Raw genomic sequence first — 24,775 nt, forward strand, 5'->3', positions numbered from 1 at the left:
ACAGTGATTTATATACTTAAAAGTTTTGTACACATTCAATCTAACAATATCTTATTGTTCAATTTGTAAGCAAAAGAAAGTATAACCACTTTAACAATTACCAAAACTTTACTTAGGATTCACACGATAATGTGGGTTTTCAAGCTTTTCAGGGTGTCTATCATTATCTTCATATGGAGAAACATTATGCAACTCAAGCCTCATGAATAGCTCAAATCCAACATACCAAAAAGGCAAAACTAGTTTAAAATCAAACTAACCTGCAAAACCACATACCACCATTTTAATTCTTCTGGTTTAATCTTTCTGATTTTTCTAACCAAAATCTAATGCTCATACAATCCAAATGAAGCTCAAGAAATACATCAATGGCATACAACAACTCCTAATCTAACTATCCCCTCCCCCCCCCCCCCCCCCCCCTCCCACCCAACCCCAAACACCTATCCAACACCATATCCAAAACCTTTCTTCCCTCCATCATTACTATGCTTTCTCATCTCCATAATCTTCCTGTGTGAATTCGAATGCTTCACACTTGAAAAAGTCGGGCTGCTCGCCGGGCGGTACTCGGGCACCAACCGCCCGGACTTATACCGGACCCCACATGCATTGCACAAAGTCTTGGGACCCATCGGACCTGCCCGCCATTGTGGGGTTTTCTCAGCTAAGCAATGCTGACACCTTCTTCCAATGCCCGTGGCGGCAGTTGGTGGTTGTGGTGGTGGTGGAAGCAAATCTTGTTTTTTCATGTTTTCTTGATTCCACCACCAGCATTGCTCGCTTGGCAACTCCGGGAAACCTTTTCTTCTTTTTCGCCTGCGCTTTGACCGCTTTTTGACCGGATAACTTATTGGAACATGAAGGCTGCCACAACAGTTTGTAATGGTGCTGTTGCTGTTGCTGTTGGTGTTGCTATGGCTGCTACTGGCGCTGTTTTCAAGAACAGAAACTGGGCTCAGGTGATCAACCACCATGACAATCGGGTTTGGGTTTGGATTTGTGATAATGTCAAAACATGTTTCAAGTGCGGGAAATGCATCCTTGTTTGACAACCATTCAAGTTCTTCTTCTGCAAATTCCTGTACAGGAAAGGTAAACATGACTCAGTCGTCAACTCGATGAGTTAAATCCAAAAAGGTCGTATTTTTTTTGATAATTTTCAACATTGGTGCTTAAAGATTACAACTTTATACGAAAATAATACATGGGTCGTTGTTATTTAGCATTGGTTGGGATAAATTTAAAGGATGTAACGAGTCGAGTCCGAGTTAAACCAACTCGGTATCATCTGTTCACTTCATTGCTTTCACACATAGTTGACTATTTTATTTAAGACAGTTAACATCGCTATCGCTATCGCTATCACTATTCGCTCCTATTACTGAGTTCCGAGTTAAGGACGTTCAACTCGGGGGTTTACGACTCGTATAGACCGATTCAACTCATTAACCAAACGAGGGCGAACGATTTTGGTCGGAAAAGGCACCGGAGTCCCTGTGTTTGTCCGGTTCAAGGCAAAATACGACTGGGTTTCGGTCGAATGGAAAGTAAAACTTAATAAACTTACAGGAAATGAACCGCTGCAATCATCTGGTTCTTGACTGTTAGTTTTTGAAAAGTCCATGGAAGAAGAAGGGGGTTTGGTGGTGTTGTGTTTATCGTCTAGGTCTTCGTCTTCACCATCCAAAGAAAAGTTCAGAATGTCGTCATCAATCATCAAACAGGAAGTTGGGTCTAAAGCCATGTCCAGTAAGAAGAGGAAAACTCGAAGAAATCTTGAAAAAGGTTTGTCTGAAACTCGTCAATGGAGAGAAGAAGACATGAGGAGGAGATGGAGGCGGATTCTTTGGCTTAAATTATCAACATTGTTGTTTGAGGGTTTTTGGATGGCAAAGAAAGGATGTCGATTTTTGGCTGCTAGCCCTTGCCTTATGTTTATTACACTTACACCCCTTTGAATATTTGGGCTCTTCACTCTACAAGTATGAAACTTCACTTTTTTCATACGAGGACCTTTTACTTTAGTGATTTCCAGCTTGCCACTTCACACTTGAAAGAGAATAATAAATGTACCCACGATGGGGAGAACAAATATATAAGAATAAAACCATGAATAATTTGTAGGACTAGACTTGGTACTTTTATGTTCCTTTTGTCACATATGGTATGAGTTTTATCATATTTGGTATGCATTGCATTAAAATTGTGATTTGTGTCGATAAAAAATGTAACATTTTGTAACATATAACATGAGTTTTATTATATGTGATATGTATTCAATTAATACTGTAAATGATATCAATAAAAAAGTTTTGTTCCAACTAGAATAATAAAAATGAATATGGAGCAATCTCATTCTTGAGATACTGTCTCTTCAAGGAATTGAATCTAATCATGTTTACTATCAAAAATAGTTTTAGAAAGCCTAATCGGATTTCTCAAACATATTCTCAATTCCATTTAGTGTCACAAATAACATATGCATCCTTAGTATGGTAAGAGGGTGAGAGATGGACACCAAACTTGAGATAATTGAAGCTTTAAAAGAACTAGAGAAATTAACACTCTTAAAATTAAATTCCAAAATGTCATTATGTAAAAATAACATTTTTAAGGTTTTTGTTGCATTTCTTTTACAGATTACTATAAGGAGATGGTAAAATCTCATATTTGATATTGTTGGTAATGATGAATAAGAAAGACATAAAGTCAATCATGTGTTTATTCGCTAAAGATCAATAATAAATTTTTTAATTAATAAAATATTTAGGATATTTCAAAGTAAAATTTTAGATGAGATATGTACAACCACCCATAAGCATCCAGCATCATATATTATCTTAGAATATATTAAGGCGCAATTGATGGACACCAAATGTCAATATTTGGTGGAACAACATACCCAAAGTAACTTGCAAATTACACATTTTATTCCAAGGGTATAAAGCGTCCATTCACGATGTTAGTAGGGGTATATTGTGTAGTATAAGGATAACTTTAGGTGCTTGAAAGTGAAATAATGAAGAAAGGCACGGGCCGCCTACGCTAACAGCGTGCTTCGATGACTACAATGATGTTTTCAACATGGTGCGACTAGCATGTCGAGTAGCCAATAATAAGTGAACACGTAGTATTGGTTCGTTTCAAATTTAACATATTTGACCCACCCGACATCGCACGTGACCGATATAATTATCGTCATGCGCCATTCTTGTATTTTTTTTTTTTCTTTTTCTCTTTGACACATGAAAATACCCATGCAATTTAATATTCACGAGCTCATAATCTATTGTAATTGATATTTTAACTTTTAAAAAGATACGACATTATTTAATAGTTAATCGATACGTAATACATAAAATAATGGTATTTAATGTATATTGTATTAATACATGGTCACAATTAATCAGGGTTTTTAAATGATTCTTAGTGTGGACTTTTTGGATTTTGATGTTAGATTAGGTCCCGCCTGTATTTGACAACGGTGCAGGCATGGGTAGATGATCATATTTCTTGTATCTATCTCGTATCTTGTATATCCTCTTCATGTTCATTCCCTGTCAATTTCTTCACTCACTCTATATTACATATGTGTTTTTGGATCTGGTCTAGACGTGTTTTCTACTTAATATATGTTATATAGAAAGTTAATTAAAGCAAGGATACCCATTAAAACTATATCAAAACATGAATATCAATAGATTATTGTATTCTATTTCATAATGAAAGGCAATAAAGGCCTGCCCATATATCTATATTTAGAGACCCTATAATATTTTATTTTTTCCAAAACCGTAAAATATCATTTGGGTAATAATATCTTAACATGTATCATATAGTATAGTTCCCAAAAATACACTTAAAAGAATTTGCTAGACAAATGATAGTGTACGGCTTATAATTAGTAGCAAATAAATCACATCAGGGACTTGATGATATTCGGTCCATTAACATGACCTACACAAGATAAGAACACTCCTTAGCAGTACAGTTTGACAATATTTTTTGACAACATTGCAATATGATAACATTATAAGACAAAACAATATGACAATGTTTTTTTTATAACCCAACTCATCAGCCCAACCCCTGATGAGTTGGGTTTAAATAGGTTGGTCCTATCTATTTGTCATTTGATCTAACCTTATAAATAGAATAATTTCTCCTTAATGATGAAGATCATTATTCTCATATCTAAGCCCCAGTATACATATACATCTATCCTTAAGATGGTTCTTTCCATTATGAAGAAACTATTTCCTTTTACACATCATCATCACTTGATGATTAGAGTAGAGTCTATTCTTGAGCCTAGTCCATGTGCGGTTCTAACGATTTCTCTCTATGCAGCTAGGATTTTGAAATCAAGTTGGAAACTTGCTAACGACACCAGTTCTAGATTTATGATCCAGACCTGACAACAAAACCTAATGGTTAGAATATAGATCCCATAATTTTCATAAATGTTTATATCTTATTTATATATTAAAGATATCAAACTACAAAATTAATAATAATACCCCAAATAAGATACTTACATCACATACAAATAGATATCTAGTCATTTCTAGCCTTACAAACCAAATTTGCATAACAAATGCTCCGAACAATGATTTTATACCTCAATATCTAGCTTTTTCGTCAATCGAAACAAGCACTGTCATCGCAGAACATTTTTTATTTTAATATTGAACAACTTTAAATCTTAGGTTGGTACAAAAATATCAACTTGTCACAACGCTTACCTAGAGTTTCCATAAAGTTGGTTGGGCGTTACCATGACACTGCATTAAATATCTTTAACGTTGGACAACTATTGGCCTCAATATCCCATCCCTTAAGCTTATTGTTGCCATAATGCTACTTATATGTCCAAGAAATAGACCTTTAGTTTTATTGGCATACTTAGGCCAAGTCCAACGTAGATACGATTCCAACTTGATAGTGGTATCGAATGGTCAAAAATATTCTTTAACTAATTCTATCTTGAATCGAAGTCTTAATCTTAGTTGCATCCTTATAAACTCTCAGTTAATGGTATTTAATACCAATTTAGGATGATCCTAACATCTCCACCATATGTTACAATTATTATCTCCCCACACAACTTAAGGTTGACCCAACTCTTGTTTTTTCATAATTTCAAGGTCAAATCTTGTTTTCGTTGTAAATAAGATATAATAGACACGTAAGGAAACCGACAAGTAATATTGAGAATTATACGTTAAGTAATTATGATAAATAAATCTAATTATTATTATTATTATTACTAAGTTTCGTCCACAAATCAAATCAATCCTTCTTGGCTAGATCTGATTATAAGAAAATAGTAGAAGCAGACTTTCCTTTGCTGAACGAAAGTAAAAACGAAACAATAATGTAAAACCAACCTGTTGACAGTTGATCTTGATCTTAATTGTGGAATAACTGCACGGATCGAGCTCCTGACCTTAAAGGTTTTTAGTTCGCTTCTATCGGTTGTAAGTAATAGAGTAAAACTGTAACATCTAAAAATTTTCAACCAAATTAAACTTTTCAAAAACAACCCATTTTCATTAATTCATTACAAAAAGGTTTTCTATTCATTTATTATCAGAGTATTTCCCAGAACCACATCATAAGTACATAAAACATGAGGAGCGGTACGATCACGCCTTCGCCTTACCACGATCTTTCGAAGTACCTGAAACAATACACTGAAAACTGTAAGCCCGAAAGCTTAGTGAGTTACCCCCAAAATACCAACCACAAATACCATACACATAACATATCATATCATAAGCAGAACAGCCATGCACTTCGTGTCTACTGTATGACTGGTCCGCCGCACCGGGCCTTCAGTCCACCTGGTCCACCCTCCGAGTCTAGCCATATACATTAAGTCTGCAATGTGGTTGGTCCGCTTGCACTGGGGCTTCAACCCACCTGGTCCACTCTCTGAGTCTACAGTATGACTGGTCCGGCCGCACCTGGCCTTCAATCGGACTGGCCCACTCTCCGAGCCTCAGCACGTCTAGTCCACCCTTGTGGGGCCTACAGCACAAAGCAGGATCCGCCTCAACACAAAGCAGTCCACCCTTGTGGAGCCTCGGCACGTCTAGTCCACCCTTGTGGGGCCTATCCGGACAGCTCGCTAGGCCTTCGGGATATCCAGTTCACCCTGGGTATGTTGGCCTACAGCACAAAGCAGGACCCGCCTTAACCCAACCCCAGTCAACCAACCATGTGCACATAAACATATAATCATATAGCAATTAATCACTAATCAACTGATCTAGCAGATCACATACATAGCACACTCTAACCAGGATACCGACCTAACCGGTCACTAACATAACATCATCCTATACCAGGATTCCGACCTTAACCAGGTCTCTAACATATACCATCCTAACTACTAGAATGCAAACATATAGCAAAGCAATAACATAACAACTACCGGGATCCCATTCGTTAAAAGGCCGACCTTGGTGCCATAGACCCTTTCGATATAGTGAGGATAACTCACCTCACAACTGCTGACTGAAGAGATAAAATCAAGCTGCTCCAACCTCCGACATGAACTCCACCACTAATCAATACCAAATGATTGAACTCAATAAATACCAATAATTACCCAAATACCCTTGGAAGTCAACTGGTCAACTCTTGGTCAAAGTTAAAGTCCTCAGTCAAAGTCAAACACCCTGACTGACTCTACTCGCCGAGTCAACCCGCTGACTTGTCGAGTCCCTATGCTCTGAAAACTCCCATATCGTGACTCAACTCGCCGAGTCACCCCATGATTCGTCGAGTCCAACAACTCTAAGTCCCTTCTCGCTCAACTCACTGAGTCATCCCTCGACCCACCGAATCACCACTCAACCAGAAAAGGTTAGGACTCCACGACCAGAATCGTCGAGTCCACGAACAGACTCGCCGAGTCCAAGGCAATCTTCAACAGACTCGCCGGGTTGTTCTTCCAACTCGTCGAGTTCCTTCCTATCTTCATGCAACTCGTCGAGTACACTAATGTGACTCGCCGAGTATCACTAGTTCTCATTCCATAAGAGGCTTGCTAAGCCATGCAGGGGCTCCAATCCCTAGATCTACCCTTCTACAAGCCATTCCTCACATAAAGTGGCAAACTTTACCTGAACTCCAGGAGCTGTGAGCCCAAAATGCTCTAGGGCTAGACTTTTAGGACAAAGGGCTTCACTAACAACTCAAAGACTGAAGCTTTATGACATTCTAGGCCATCATGAGTCTAGATCTGGAGTAGCAACCCCAGATCCAACTCCAAATTCGAGATAGGTCTCAAAACAAATTGAGGAACTCCCAAAACAACCACCAAGGATGAACCACAAAGGAAATAGCTTAAGATAAGACCTCCTTACCTCAGAGATGTGCAGAATTCTGATGCAGATCCCAGATATTTACAAGCCCCTTGATGTTAGCTCCCAATTCTCAAGCTCTTTTCACGATTTCCTCTTCTAAGCCCCAATCTTTCCAACAATGAAGCCTCACACGAAAATTAGGGTTTTCTGGAACTAAAAGGGAAGGTAAAGAGGCTGAGGGTGGCTATAATGTGCTTTATATATATGGCACAAACCTTGGATTAGGGGTTTTGTCCCATCAGCACCAACTCGCCGAGTCCAGCTGCCGACTCGCCGGGTTGGTCACTTAACATGCGTCCAGAATCGTGACCCGACTCGCCGAGTCTATCCATCGACTCGTCGAGTCGACCTTCCTTATTTACACTTAGAACCCTGAAATTGTACTTCTGAACTCGGGGTGTTACAATTCTCCCTCACTTAAATTAGGCTTCGTTCTCGAAGCCTGCTGCAGCACACAGTTCCAGATTATACTCCCACAATGCACCTCCTGGTCTCAACCGACCCAGGTTCCTCCGAACACTGCTATCAGGCCTCCATAAAGTCCAATTCTTCCCTTGTAGAGTTACGACAACTGATTCAAGTCGGCCATTGGCTTCTTTTTCTGAAAATGGCTCTTATTAACCAATGACCCGATGATACTTCCATCGTTCTAAATCACATAAACACGCATCTCTTACAAACTAGATACCATCATGAACCACCAGGTCCTGACCTAGTACCAACTGTTATCCCTTACCTCGCTTGGCATAACTTTCATCGAATCTCACTACTGGGACTCATCCCGCTTCTATTTCGAATCCAACTCTTTCCTTTCCGCGCTGATAGGATGACACCTCCTTCAACTCCTGAGCAACTCCCATGAGCTCTCCTCTGCATTCACATACACATGCTGAACATGCTCTAACATCCTTGGGCTGGAAAAACTCGACATACCGATGATACCTTCAAACATCCCCAGGATGGATTACCGCTACATACATAACATCCTGATCACAGCCACATTGGAAACCCAAGGCTCCCTCCTTGCATCCCCTCCGAACTCCTCTGGTTCTAACCTACCAGAAATCCTTCCGCAACCTCAACATACACCCAACCCAGATGTTTTTCGATACCACTGGTACAATCCCAGTACTTACTACTAAGAGCTGAAGCATTGTCGATAGTCCACTTACTCCACTTCCTCCTCTTTTGGAGTACCCACGCTCCTTCCGGAGCTACATGTCTTTCCTTTCCAGGAAATCTACTCAACAACCCTTACCGCATCTACACGTGCCACTGAGCTACACTTCACTCTACATTATCTATGTAGAGCAACTGCTATTCTCAAACTTCCATATACCCTGAATCTGCTCGCAAGGACTCTCGGGTCCATGCACTGCTTTCCACTAACATGATCAATACTTGGGGCCAGACCATATCAATTATCATCCCCTGGTGATGCTTTTCCTCATTCTCCTCGCACCGATCTACTACACATACAGAGTCTTCAGCATGACTGGACCGCCTTACCAAGACTTCAGCCTATCTGGATCACTTTCGAAACTTTTAGCATATCTGGACCGCCCTCCTGGGCCTTCAGCCTGTCTGGACCACTTCCCAAGCCTTCGGTCTGACTGTTACGCCTTTCCAGCCTTCAGTCTGTCCGGACCGCTCAAAACTATCTTACATCACCCTGAACCATTCTTTCCGGGAGTCTTTCCCCGTACATACTGTTCTAGCCCTCTTGGGGTTCCGAACTCTAACTCCTCTCCATATACTCAAATCCCGGCGTAACCCTAGGCCCAACCATGGTCTGATTCCCGCCCTACTCGTCTGACCTACTCATACCAGCCCACGCTCTTGGCTGACTGAAACACTACTGAAACCCAAACAGCTAATTGACCTCTCATGCTATTGATCCTCCTGAAAAATTTTCAATTCTCCCCACTTAGAGCACTGACTACCAACCACCAGTGACTCAACCGACATAAATCAATCATTCCTACTCAACATACTCCTCTTACTGATGAACTGATTCTGAAATGAGCAACTTCCACAAAATCACATTCCGACATTGCACATCTCGAACTCTAAGGGAGTTCGACCCTCAGTTGAGTATTCCTCAAATTGCAAATGCTAAACACGACATTCAGACCAAAAAGCCCAATTCCCCACTAACAAACCCCATGAATGATAACCTACTAAGACTCCCAAAACCAAAACCCTCGATTATACGATAACCAATGAAAGAACGAACGAATACAATACCATGAATCATGCGAACGAGACTAGCAGATATATAATACTCTAAAACAACCACAAGATAACAAGATATCAAGAAGGAAACATACCCGCAACTGTATTTGGCTCTGCCCTGACCTCCTCTGCTATAAGCTGAAAAGCATGTCCATGAGCCCTTGGGGGCTCTGCTCCACCCTGACCTCCACCTGTAATCCTCATAGTGGCCGGTGCTGGGGCCTGCGCCGGTCCGACAGTAAGCTGTGGGCAGTTGGCCCTCATGTGACCAACCTGATGGCACTGATAACAAATCCTCATATCCTGAACTGGGGCTGACTGACGACAATCCCTAGCATAATGCCACTCTCTCCTGCATTTGCGGCATGCACCACCGGACTTACAAACTCCGGTATGACTCTTCCCGCACTTCCCACAAGTGCGGCTGCCCTGATCTCCCAACCTAGAATCAACGGTCTTGGACTGTTTCGGCGCCGGCTGCGACTGCGGTGGGGCCTGCCTCTGCTCTCTCAACTACAACTCAATCTCCAACTCATGCCGCCGAGCGGCCTCCTGCAACTCTAACAAGGTATCACATCTCTGCGTGGACATAAACTCCCTGATGTCCCTCTTAAGCATACTCAGGTATCGGGACATCTGAGCCTGTTCTGAAGTGAACTCAGGGCAAAACATCGCCCTCTCAGTAAACATCCTGGTGATCTCCGTCACCGACTCTGTATCCTGCTTTAGCTCCAGGAACTCCTGAGCCAACCTCTCTCTCCAACCCGTGGAACATAATGAGTGTTGAACATCTCCCGGAACTGATCCCATATAACCGCAGCCCAATGTGCATCAAAATAAGATCCCGTAGTCAACCTCCACCAATCCTTCACCCCGAGCCTCAATAGGTTCAGAGCACACCTCACCCTCAGATTAGCAGGGCATGAACATGTGAAGAAACATCCCTCAACATCTGACAACCATCGCATAGCAATAATCAGATCCTGAACCCCATCAAAAGTAGGGGGCTTCGCATTGCCGAAGTCCCGATACTGAAAACCCCGACTGGATCCTCCCCCTACCGCTGCGGCTACCTCGGTTGCTGTCTCTGCGAGAGCCGCATAGCGCTCATCAAAATACTCAACCATAGCGGTCTTGATCGACCCAAACAGTTCTGGCAACTCGGCCCGGAACATAGCAACAACCTCATCATGCAGGATCTCATGTATCCTGGCATCCAACTCGTCCGTACTCATCTGGCCAAGGACCTCGGGTGGTGCTGACCCATCCTGACCACCCTTTCCTGCTCCTGATCCTGAACCAGATCCTGCCCCGAAACGTCTCGTAATCGCCATTGTGCAATACACCATAAGATCCTCAAAAACCTCGCATAACCACCCATAATGACTCTCTAATCAACCACCCAGGGGTTGTGACTTCCTTGATACGCATATGGGTCCTATGCTTTCAATAGTACGGGCCCATACTACCTTCCACACCTACCCATATTTTGTCTCAAGTATCATCACAACGCCCCAAGCACTAATGTACATATCAAGCACTCTATCCTCACTCCTAGAGGAACACTGAAACTCTCATAAAAGGAGACCCTATGCTAGCAGGCATCACAATCAGGCAACTCTATCATGCACTTCCTGAAGATCCTTAGCCAAACACTAGCATGTTGTTCTATCACATCACATAAATAATAACTTGTATGGTAATTTTGGGGTAACTTACTGGCTCCGGTTGATCGTACCCCCTACGTCCTCTTTTACTTATTTTTTAAAACCATTTTTAATTTCTCTTTGAAAACTCTCCTTGATTTCAGACTGGATTCACACGAATGTTCCTCCAATTCACTCAAACCAAGGCTCTGATACCAACTTGTAACATCCAAAAATTTTCAACCAAATTAAACTTTGCAAAAACAACCCATTTTCATTAATTCATTACAAAAAGGTTTTTAATTCATTTATTATCAGAGTATTTCCCAGAACCACATCATAAGTACATAAAACATGAGGAGCGGTACGATCACGCCTTCGCCTTACCACGATCTTTCGAAGTACCTGAAACAATACACTGAAAATTGTAAGCCCGAAAGCTTAGTGAGTTACCCCCAAAATACCAACCACAAATACCATACTCATAACATATCATATCATAAGCAGAACAGCCATGCACTTCGGGTCTACTGTATGACTGGTCCGCCGCACCGGGCCTTCAGTCCACCTGGTCCACCCTGCAAGTCTAGTCACATACATCGAGTCTGCAGTGTGGTTGGTCCGCCCGCACCGGGCCTTCAGTCGTCCTGGTCCACTCTCCGAGCCTCGACACATCTGGTCTGCCCTTGTGGGGCCTACAGCCTATCCGGATCGCTCGTTGGGCCTTTGGGATATCCGCTCCACCCTGGGTATGTTGGCCTACAGCACAAAGTAGGACCCGCCTCAACCCAACCCCAGTCAACCAACCATGTGCACATAAACATATAATCATATAGCAATTAATCACTAATCAACTGATCTAGCAGATCACATACATAGCACACTCTAACCAGGATACAGACCTAACCGGTCACTAACATAGCATCATCCTATACCATGATTCCGACCTTAACCAGGTCTCTAACATATATCATCCTAACTACCAGGATGCAAACATAAAGCAAAGCAATAACATAACAACTACCCAGATTCCATCCGTCAAAAGGGTCAACCTTGGTGCTATAGACCCTATCGATATAGTGAGGATAACTCACCTCACAACTGTCGATTGAAGAGATAAAATCACCCTGCTCCAACGTCCGACACAAACTCCACCACTAATCAATACCAAATGACTGAACTCAATAAATACCAATAATTACCCAAATACCCTTGGAAGTCAAGTGGTCAACTCTTGGTCAAAGTTAAAGTCCTCAGTCAAAGTCAAACTCCCTGACTGACTCTGCTCGACGAGTCAACCCGCTGACTTGTCGAGTCCCTATGCTCTGAAGACTCCCATATCGCGACTCAACCCGCCGAGTCGCCCCATGATTCGTCGAGTCAAACAACTCTAAGTCCCTTCTCGCTCAACTCACTGAGTCATCCCTCGACCCACCGAATCACCGCTCAACCAGAAAAGGTTAGGACTCCACGACCAGACTCGCCGAGTCCAAGAACAGACTCGCCGAGTCCAAGGCAATCTTTAATAGACTCGCCTAGTTGTTCTTCCAACTCGTCGAGTTCCTTCCTATCTTCATGCAACTCGTCAAGTACACTAATGTGACTCGCCGGGTATCACTAGTTCTCATTCCATAAGAGGCTTTCCAAGCCATGCAGGGGCACCAATCCCTAGATCTACCCTTCTACAAGCCATTCCTCACGTAAAGTGGCGAACTTTACGTGAACTCCAGGAGCTGTGAGCCCAAAATGCTCTAGGGCTAGACTTTTAGGACAAAGGGATTCACTAAAAACTCAAGGACTGAAGCTTTATGGCATTCTAGGTCATCATGAGTCTAGATCTGGAGTAGCAACCCCAGATCCAACTCCAAATTCGAGATAGGTCTCAAAACAAATTGAGGAACTCCCAAAACAACCACCAAGGATGAACCACAAAGGAAATAGCTTAAGATAAGAGCTCGTTACCTCAGAGATGTGCAGAATTCTGATGTAGATCCCAGATATTTACAAGCCCCTTGATGTTAGCTCCCAATTCTCAAGATCCTTTCACGATTTCCTCTTCTAAGCCCAAATCTTTCCAACAATGAAGCCTCACAAGAAAATTAGGGTTTTCTGGAACTAAAAGGGAAGGTAAAGAGGCTGAGGGTGGCTATAATGTGCTTTATATATGGCACAAACCTTGGATTAGGGTTTTTGTCCCATCAGCACCAACTCGCCGAGTCCAACTGCCCACTCATCGGGTTGGTCACTTAACATGCATCCAAAATCGTGACCCGACTCGCCGAGTCTATCCATCGACTCGCCGAGTCGACCTCCCTTATTTACACTTAGAACCCTGAACTTGTACTTCTGAACTCAGGGTGTTACAAAAACCCTGGGATTTAATGCAGATTTACTGAGTATCCAATAGCAATGGAACATGATAAACGCAAAGTGAATACTGAGAAACCGGGAAGAAATAACAGAGAGAAAGAGAGAGATTTCAATTTTCATGCATGAAATACGACTCCTAAAGAGTTGTATTTAAAGGTACCGAAAGCCTAGAAGGCATCAAAGAGTCCCCTATTGAGTCATCCCTCTAGAAACCCTAGGGCGGTGACTTGTTCTCCAAGTCGTTTTCTAAGCCTTTTAGAATATTATGTTGCCATATCCATGAAAGTCAATCATTTGACCAGATCGGTCAAATCGACTTGACCTGAACTCCACCAAAATTAGAAACTCCTCAACTCCCAGTGACCGATGTGTCGTGTGAAGTTCCAAGTGCGCACATGTTGCTCACTCACGACGTCGGCTAGTGCTAGGCTAAGCTAGGTGTGCGTGTATGGGCTTGGCTCATTCCTTTGATCCACTAAAGTCTTTAAAGGCATATCAAGGGAAAAGACTTATAAACCTACACAAGGTTTCTTCCCCCACCAATGTGGGATAAAGGAAAATAGCCAACTTGTTATTATACCTTCATAATTTCCAACTGTTTTGGGACTCAAATGTACACAATCCAACCTTTTATCAAATTTCTCATCGAACTATTATGTTTTCATGGGACTTTTAATCATACAATTCTATATTTTTATTTTAATCTCATACCCAAAAGGTTGACAAATTTAATTATGTGTGTGTGTGTGTGTGGGGGGGGGGGGATAGCAATTTGATCACTAATGAGTGGAACATTCTGAAAACATTAAATACATATTGTTGATCTATATTTTGTAGGTTTTGTGAATTCTTATACCATTTAGAGTTTATTAAAACCTTTGACTTGTTTGTTAACATTACAATTTGGGTTGTTTGAAAACTTTTGGTTGACTTTGAGATCTAATATTTAATTATTGTTGTGTATTAGAGTAACATTGTTCATTAGAAACAAAATACATCCTTATGTAGTAGAAAATCTTGGTCAATGAAGCGTTTTAAGATAAAATAACTATGACAAGTTTGTTTATCTTAGGATTTAGGATCTATGACAGATCAAAGAGAATTATCGATCTTAGCCAAAGTAATTAGATGCCAATATTTTAAAGGGATTCAAAAGAGAATATTCTAAATGTGGACCGTAACATCCATAATTATTTTTATTTCAATGTTAGGAAATATTAGTATAATGTTTTGAACTTATAAAAGTTGTAAGAAAGCCAAGTCCTCAAATGAATAAAAAATGGGTATAATTTATGATCAATGTGAAAATATGTTTTATGGATCAAGTTGTGATGAAAGGTATGTTAGATTAAGTTACAAAGTATGTATAGGTAAGAATTATATGCTAGAAATATGATTATGAAAAAAATACTATAATACAAAAAGTTCAATGTTATTTGATTTTCCAAAGTAGGATAAAGGATAGATAGCAAGATACTTGTAATTTTCATAATCTATGTATTAAAAAGGATAAAGATTATGCTTCCATATAGTAAGCATGGTTTAAATATGATATAATATAAGAAAACCAAGGTAAGAAAAATAAACATAAGGATGTGTACTCTCACTTTGATAGGTTAGAAATGAAAAAAAAAATTCTGGTATTGATAGTCTTCAATCATCATGCATTGCTATCAAATCTAGGTTACTAAAGACCAAAATGACCTTATATGGTCACAAAAATTAGTAGGTCAAAATTGTTGGAAATGGTGTCAAATGTTATTAGTTGTTGGCAATATTTTGTAAATAACAACAAGATCCTTTTGGGTTACCCTCATAAAACAAATAAGAATTAATGGAAATAGAATTAAAGGGAAAAACAATTTATAAATTTATTATCTTTAATAAATTAATTAGAAACTATTTTGATATTTAGAATTAATTAATTCAAGAGGTTGAATATTAATTAGTTAAAAAGATTGACTAATTGAAATATTTTAGAACTCACAGAGGATTAAGGGATTCAAAATTTCCATCCCATATTGGGTGGGAGGAGAATTTTGAAATTCATCTTCATCCCACATGAGATGGAAGATGAAACTTGGCGAGAGCTTTAAGGCTCTAACTTAGGTGCTAAGAGTTTCAATCCTCTTAGCACCTTGGCTTGAGATTTCACCAACTTCTTCCCTCCCTTTTATTTAGGATGAATTTCTTAACCCTTCCTAGGGTTTGGAGAAGTTTGTCCTTCTCCTAGTTTTCTTTTGGTTCTCTCTTGGAGTCTTGTGTGTGATTCCATTATAGGGATTCTCTGTTGGGTCCTTTCATCCAAGCAACATGGTTGGATCAAGAAGGTTCAAGAAGGGTTCAAGAATATCAAGATCGAGCTACATAAGAGGCTAGTAATTTTATCTTTGTTAGTAGATTTATTTCTATAATTAGTAAAACCTAGATGTCAGGGTACATGTACACATAAGGATTATTTTGTTTATTTAATTGCATTAATCTAGTGTGTATAGATATATAAAAACCTAAAAGTAGTATCAGAGCCTCTAAGTTTTGATTATATGCACTGCTTGATCCAAATTGATTTGAACAAAATCTTGTTTGCTTCTAGGGTTTTTTGTTTTAAGGATCTTAAGGCATGAAATTTTTATTTTCTGTTTTTGTGGTTATTGTATTCTTATGCCTAAAGCTTGGGTTTAATAACCATGACCCTAAAGCTAAAATCAAAATAGAAAAGAAACATGCAAATTCGACAGGTACATCACGCCTCCTCTAGGGTATGGTGCACCTATGTGTATTTTTCTCAATTGATTTCAAAACCGTAACTTAGTTGACAAGTTTCCTAACTTGTGAAACAAGGAACATAAATCTGATGATTTTTCAAATTTTTGATAACATCTATTTACTTGAATATTATTTAGATAATGATTTAAATTTGAATATTTTATTGTTGTAAATATTATTTATAATTTGAATTTATAAATTTGAATATTAGAATTAAATTAATGTTAATTATAACTTCGTCCTTGCATGTTTAATTTTATTAATAAAGGCACCTAAACTAAAAATATTTAAATTTACCTACATATAATAATAAGATTATTATATTTATGAAAAATTATTACATACATTTGTCATCACATGTTTATCCGAAACATTAACGTCGAACCATGACTAGGTTGTCACATCCTTTAATTTTCAGAACCAATTAAAAGTTTTCTTTACGCTTTAAAAATAATTTATTTATATTTGCATAAAATCCTAGTACAAAAGATCATTTTGATTACAAATGTTTGTTTCCAAAATATTAAAATCCTAAGGATGTCATAATCAATACATATACATAAGTTACAGTGTAAAGACATGATGGTCTTGAATATTATTGCAGACGGTCTCTAAATCTCTCAGTATTCTAATCAAGTTCCAGTAGCTTAAGTCTTGATACATGTGATGCATGTTAATTGAGTGGGTCGGGTTGGGGAAACCTGGTGAGATACATAGAGATTTCAATCCCACAATATTGATATGATAATATTCCTTAATAATCAAACCTGCAAATCCAACCGTTACTATACAATATCCATATAGACTTACATTCCAAGATATCCATTTTAACCAATCCTCATAGATCCTAGTCCGCAGTTATCAGAGATAAATTATCTTTCCTGATGATCCATTAAAATGTTTAACTACACAGCTAGCGACTTCCTTGATAGGCGTATGTCATGAAGATATATGAGCCATCAAAGTATTTTATGAATACGGTATCCCATTTCATCTATATCTATGAGTAATAAGCTTCTAGAATGATCAAGTGTTGTCACCTACTCTGAGAGGTGACTAGACATACCGTTAACAATTGTCAATAGGTTCATCAGGTTCAGCCTCAGGTTAAGAGCTAGTGTCATCAAAGGCTCCTTCATTGGATAACTCTTAAATTTCTTCAAGATCAATTGCACCCCACTGTCCTCTTTGGATATGAGCTCTCTCTCACAGAAGACTCTTCTTCGAGCTACAAAGACCACGTTCTCACCAGGTCTATAGAAGAAGTACCCAAAGGATTTATGTGGATAGAAAATGAAAATACATCTCTCGGCTTTGGATTGTAGCTTATGTTTGGGCTTGTACCTAATGATAGGCTCATAACCCCATACCTTAATATGTAAGAGCAAGGGAGGTTTCTCTGTCCACATCACATGAGGTGTTTTGGCAACCTTCTTGGTAGGAACAAGATTCAGGATATGGGAGGATGTCTCTAAGGTATACCCAGAAAAGGATATAAGGAGAAAAGCTTAACTCATCATAGAACGAACCGTGACTATCAAGTTTCGATTATGCCTCTCAGCTATACTATTAAGTTGTGGTGTCCTAGGAGGTGCCAATTATGAAAGAATTCCACATTCATTAAGATAGTCATTGAACCCAATACTAAGATATTCTCCACCTTTATCAAGTCGGAGCATCTTTATCTTCTTGCCCAATTGATTCTTTAAATTGTGCTTAAACCCTTTGAACTTTTTAAAAGTTTTCGATTTATGCTTGATTAAATCGATATAGCCATATATAGTATAATCATCAGTAAACATTATGTAGTAGCGATTAGCATCCCTTATGGAGGATCTGAAAGGAACATATACATAAGTATGGATGTGGTCTAACAATCCCTCACCTCTTTCACAAGTACCATTGAAAGGTGATTTATTCATATTTCCTAATAAATAATATTCATATTCATTGTCTGATTTGACGTCAAACAATTCCAACACTACATCCCTTTGGAGTTAGGTGATGTGGTTGTTGTTAATATCCCCACGAAGATAATGCCATAAGAATTCCTTGTCTAAACTGTTAGAAGAATCAATACTATAAACATTATTGCCAAGTTCATTTACAAACACAACAGTTTCATACACACCATTACAAGGATAAGCTTGAAAATAAATACACCATTTTTATAAACTAAAATTGCACCATCATTATCACCAAAACCATAATGATATCATTTTCTAAATAAAGCTTGAAATGAAATTATGTTTCTTATGATTTCCACTGAATAACAACAATTGTTCAAATCAATCCAAACATTATCAAACATAAACTCATAAGTCTCAATCCTGGTAATAGGTGACTTTCGCCTATCCCCCATGATTAGGTTCAACTTCCCATGCTCGACCTCTTTCACTTTCCCTCTGCATATTAGAACAAATATGGAAAACACATCCCATATCAAGGACCTAATAATTTGAAATATAAGTGTCACTGATTTCAATAGAGTATATACCAGATGAAGAGTCAGACATTTTTCCCTTAGCCACTTTCACTTCTTGTAGGTACTTGGGGGAAACTTCTTTACAATGAACCATCTGGCCATAATAGAAGCACACAACTTCTTTCGGTACACTGACATGAGGAGCATCGAATTTAACCTTTCCGTTTGACCAACTGGACTTTCCAATGTGGTATTTCCCTTTCCACTTCGGTTGGGATTAGGCCTTCCTCTTCTTTCCCTTACCTTTATTGAATAGCCATGATTGGGGCAGTTGCAACATTATTGGAATAAAACTTTTCATTCATGCTTTGACTATTCGCAATAGATTGTGAAGCTCAATCAATACAGTCTTACTATTGTTCAATTGAGAGGTCGGGATAAACTGATCATTATTATTGGGCAAGGAGTAGAGAACCGTGTCCATATTAAGCTCCTCTTTAAAGCATACATTGAGCTTTTCTGTGACATCCCCATTTTCATGGCCAGAAAAGACCGATTTTGTTTATGCATTATAAAAATTAGAGTACCTCTTTTAATAAAAATGTTGCGAAATTTGTTCGCAGTAAAACATGATATATACATTATCAAAGCATATCCGAAGAAAAGTATTTTTATTCATTTTAAAACATTTGGGATGTCATCATTAATACAAAAACATAAGCATAAACAGAACTTACATTCATTATCACTAGTGATTTATATCTCCTTAATCTTTCAGTGTAATGTGACTTCATATCAATACTGTAATATAAATAAACTGAGTGGGTCAGGTTGGGAAACCTGGTGAGTACATAGAGTTTTCAACCCACAATAATATAATTATTATGTTTAAACATCAAACAATCAACCCAATTACGCAACCCATTATCTTCTTTACACTTAAGGATCTACCCTAAGAATCAACTATTCCTCTTTCATTTCTTACTAAGTATCATCCTAAGGAATCATCACGAAGTCCATCGTTGCCGCAGTTTACATAACATGCACTAAGTCTACATAGTTGCTAGGGTTTAGACAACAAGCCTGCATGGTCACTAGGGTTTAGGCATCAAGTCTGTATGATCGCCAAGGTTTAGGCACTAAGTATGCATAGTCACCAGGGTTTAGGCATCAAGTCTGCATGATCGCCTAGGCTTAGAGTACACCGGGTGAAAACATCGTTCACAACATCTACGGGTTGTGAGGCTGCTAGTGTTCCACTGGACTGTCTATAATAGTCTGTGGTTGTCATCCATACTCTACTAGATGACGGGGCCATCATTTGGGAACAAGGCTTCTCACATCATCCACCACTCACCCGTAGCTCATGGTCTATGTCACCTCTCAACTCTTCATCTAGATCATATTTCATCTACCCAGGTTTTACCCAACCTATTATGTAGATATAAATAAGTATACAGTTTAAATCATATAAAACTTGTATAAAATCATTCATTCAGCATAAATAGCAATTATACAGATAATATGCACACATAGCACGTAGTTTATATAAAATACTTCATATCTATGTGTAAGATGAAAGGGACCATGCACTTACTTGATAAGGTGGTGACTCGATACTCGGACAGTGCTTCCTTTACTTTAAAATAATTTCCTTCGACGAAACAAGGGGGTTTTAGCTAGGAGTCGGGCTCTACGGGGGCAGAACTTTGTCTCTAAATCTTTCTAAGAAAGATGCATGCATCGTTTCAACGCTCACCTTACTATACTAAAAGTACAAAAAGTGAATTCGACTCACGAGGGACCGAAATGCTCGGGGGATAAGAAGAGAAAGACTCTTAAATCAAGAGAATGGTGCAAGAAATATGAGAGCCCAAGCCTCTTATTTATAGTAATTGAATTTACAAAAACTACCCTCCATAATTACTTAATGACCTTATAGTTATATAGACAACTAAACACCCCTTCATAATACTATTTTAAATAGATTTAACGATATTTGTACTAAAATAATGTCAAAAGTACTCAACACTAGTCTTATAATAACCGCATCGTCGATACCTTTCTAATGATATACACATTTGTATATATATATATGTGTGTGTGTGTGTGTGTGTGTATGTATATATGATTTATACTTTATTTTAATACATAAATATGCTATTCTCATTCATACAAACTCCAATTTTGACGTTCTTTATATCCACGCGTTGGTATTTACGAGTACTACAACTTTCATTTAGACACTGTCAATTAATTCTCATTCTATCTCCGATTTTACAAAACTGTATCGAATTGATCGCGCTCGAAGAGTTGGGATCAAGTGTTGCCCATATCTTTAACATGCAAGCTATACTCCTGACATTCTTTATATCGACGCGTAGGTAAAACCAAGATCTAAAACTTTCATTTAGACTCCGTCGGCTAATTCTCGACCGATCTTAAATTTAACAGTAGGGGGAGATTATAGTGTTAAATGTCCGTGTAAAATTCATAACTTCTACATACGGACTCCGTTTTCGTCTTTCTTTTTACCATTGAGTTCCTATTAATGAGATCTTCAACTCTCATTTAGGTCAGGTAGGTCAAAAACTGCTCGAACTAAAAATCTGTGAACTACTATGCCAAATGTTAGAAAATTTATAACTTCCTCATACGAAGTCAGATTTGGGAGTTCTTTTTATGGACACTCTCAGTTTGACATATTCTACAACTTTTGTTTAGATTACTAAGGCTAAAAAGTCCTATATCGTAGTTTTACTATTTACGTCTCCCGGTGCCGTGCCGGTTTTGCCGAAAAACTTCGACGGGTTATAACTCGGATTTCGGCGTTCTTTATATGTATTGAAACCTTGTAACTTGGTTAAAATTAATCCTTCTAAATAATCTTCCATCATAAACTCATTTTGATGCTTATTGTCTCTAAATTGACTAGCTTGGATCTGTGGTTGTTACAATTATCTCCCACTTAGGATGATTACATCCCAGAATCATCAACGAAACAGGGCTTATATGATGATTCCATACGTTATCTCTTCATCCTAAGTAATAATCATAACTTTGATGTTTCTCTGAACGAGTATCTAACTATAAGACTTCCTGACTACAGGCGGTGCTCGATCGCGCACTTGTTCCCTATCTCACGTTAGAATCCAAATTATGACCTTCAAGTCACAATCTCAATTCTTACGGGAGACTGCTTCTTCTTTTTAACAAACTTATGATAAGTTATTGTATTACTATAATGGACTGATGTGTAATATTCTAAATACCTATCATCGTATGTTCCCACGCTTAGACTTAGGTCTCTTAGAGTCTTCCAGAACAGACTATACATCTCTTCATGTTCTAATCACATGTTAAAAGGTAGCATTTCTAGATACAAGCAACCATCGCGATACCTCTACTGATCGCTTTTGATTAATTCTTCCGGCTTAAGTCAGGTGCTACGTTGAACTTGGTTCTCGGAACCACATAACATACTCGTCGTAGTCGGACTCAATTCGATATGACCACTCAGTTTGGAATAACAATCATCTTCTTAGTTATTACCGAAATGATGGTAATGACATATTTGAATAAAACGGTATCAATTACTAGCTTCTTGGTAACCTTGTGACTTTCCCTGATCCAAGCGTGAGTCCTGTGCTTTTGGTAGTATAGGCCTTTACTACCTTTCACACCTACTCATACTCGTCCCAAGTATTGTCTCACAGTTTTCCAATTCATTATCACAAAAGCAAGTTTCACATACAAGTGTGTCCAAACAATCATAAATTTTCCCTAGACTCTACTAGGACTTCCTCCATGTGTATCTTCAATCATAAATTTTGTTTCAAATCAGTTAGTGGTGGAAACTCGATACGATGGGAATTACACCAATTGTTCTATCATCCCACCAATCGAAGGTGTACTTCAGACGTACCGTACTCCTCTGAATATACTATTATTTTATCAAACGTATTCTAAAGGCAAGATACCACTCTTATGATATCTTCCGATAGGTGTCATTCACTATCATAAGCCTTTACATTTCCTCCATTTACTCAATCCCCTACGAGTCTTCACCATGATGATATGTTCATGGAAGCATGTGTTTAGTGTATCGAGACGAGAATATAGATAGAGAAGGTTTAGATGCATAATCTTCCTTATTACTTTAAAAGTCACATGCCAGTTCTAGTACCGTATTTAATCGTTTAGAAATCTGAACACATAAAATTTCCAGATCCGTTTGGCAATAGACCATAGATGCGATTAAACGATAACATAAAGCATCATAAATCATTTAGCACATATAAGCATCTTAGGCTTCTTCCCTAATTAAGCTAGTGCTTGTGTCTATTCAGGTGTACTTCCTAATATATTAGACACGCTCCTCATGATAAATACTTAGCATTATAAGTTAAAGTCTCGAAATAAATCCTTATTTCTTAGTTTGCTTATACTAATGCTCTGATACCAACTGTGACATCCCCATTTTCATGGCAAAAAAAGACCGATTTTGTTTATGCTTTATAAAAATGAGAGTACCTCTTTTAATAAAAATGTTGCGAAATTTGTTCCCAGTAAAACATGATATATACATTATCAAAGCATATCCGAAGAAAAGTATTTTTTTTTCATTTTAAAACATTTGCGATGTCATCATTAATACAGAAACATAAGCATAAACATAACTTACATTCATTATCACTAGTGATTTATATCTCCTTAATCTCTCAGTGTAATGTGACTTCATATCAATACTTGTGATATAAATAAACTGAGTGAGTCAGATTGAGAAACCTGGTGAGTACATAGAGTTTTCAACCCACAATAATATAATTATTATGTTTAAACATCAAACAATCAACCCAATTATGCATCCCATTATCTTATCTACTCTTAAGGATCTACCCTAAGAATCAGCTATTCCTCTTTCATTTCTTACTAAGTATCATCCTAAGGAATCATCATGAAGTCCATCGTTGCCGCAATTTACATAACATGCACTAAGTCTACATAGTTGCTAGGGTTTAGGCACAAAGTCTGCATGGTCACTAGGGTTTAGGCATCAAGTCTACATGATCGCCAAGGTCTAGGCACTAAGTATGCATAGTCACCAGGGTTTAGGCATCAAGTCTGCATGATCGCCTAGGCTTAGAGTACACTGGGTGAAAACATCGTTCACAACACCTACAGGTTGCGAGCATGCTAGTGTTCCACTAGACTGTCTATAATAGTCTGTAGTTGTCATCCATACTCTACTAGATGAAGGGGCCAGCATTTGGGAACAAGGCTTCTCACATCATCCACCACTCACCTGTAGCTCATGGTCTATGTCACCTCTCAACTCTTCATCTAGCTCATATTTCATCTACCCAGGTTTTATCCAACCGATTATGTAGATATAAATAAGTATACAGTTTAAATCATATAAAATCTGTATAAAATTGTTCATCCAGCATAAATAGTAATTATATAGATAATATGCACACATAGCACGTAGTTTATATAAAATACTTCATATCTATGTGTAAGATGAAAGGGACCATGAACTCACTTGATAAGGTGGTGAATCAGTACTTGGACAGTGCTTCGTTTACTTTAAAATAATTTCCTTCAATGAAATAAGGGGATTTTAGCTAAGAGTCGGGTTTTGCAGGGGTAGAACTTCGTCGCTGAATCTTTCTAAGAAAGATTCGTGCAGCGCTTCAACGCTCACCTTACTATACTAAAAGTACAGAAAGAGAATTAGAATCACGAAGGACCGAAATGCTCGGGGGATAAGAAGTGAAAGACTCTTTAATCAAGAGAATGTTGCAAGAAATATGAGAGCCCAGGCCTCTTATTTATAGTAATTGAATTTCCAAAAACTACCCTCCATAATTACTTAATGACCTTATTGTTATATAAATGACTAAACACCTCTTCATATACTATTTTAAATAGATTTAACGATATTTTTACTA

The 24,775-nt window shown here is 38.5% G+C and overlaps 1 protein-coding gene across 1 annotated transcript; it reads right to left on the minus strand.

Annotated features, from left to right (window-relative positions):
* Positions 1-434: 434 nt before the first annotated feature.
* Positions 435-1,885, minus strand: LOC145031205 (GATA transcription factor 1-like). The gene is made up of 2 exons (XM_078979719.1): positions 1,571-1,885; positions 435-1,082 (listed from the first exon to the last, which is right to left on the minus strand). The coding sequence occupies exons 1-2, from the start codon at positions 1,745-1,747 to the stop codon at positions 444-446; spliced, it is 816 nt and encodes a 271-aa protein (XP_078835845.1). The 5' UTR covers positions 1,748-1,885; the 3' UTR covers positions 435-443.
* Positions 1,886-24,775: the final 22,890 nt, after the last annotated feature.

This window comes from Lactuca saligna, chromosome 2 (assembly GCF_052625555.1).
Source record: "Lactuca saligna cultivar CGN05327 chromosome 2, ASM5262555v1, whole genome shotgun sequence".
In the NCBI taxonomy this organism is placed as follows: domain Eukaryota; kingdom Viridiplantae; phylum Streptophyta; class Magnoliopsida; order Asterales; family Asteraceae; genus Lactuca; species Lactuca saligna.

Bases quoted from the DNA above. Each gene is read 5' to 3' on its own strand.
- LOC145031205 (XM_078979719.1), bottom strand. From the start codon at position 1,747: ATGGCTTTAGACCCAACTTCCTGTTTGATGATTGATGACGACATTCTG. The intron at 1,083-1,570 runs GTAAGTTTATTA...TTTCCTGTACAG, and splicing joins ATTGCAGCGGTTCATTTCCT to GAATTTGCAGAAGAAGAACT.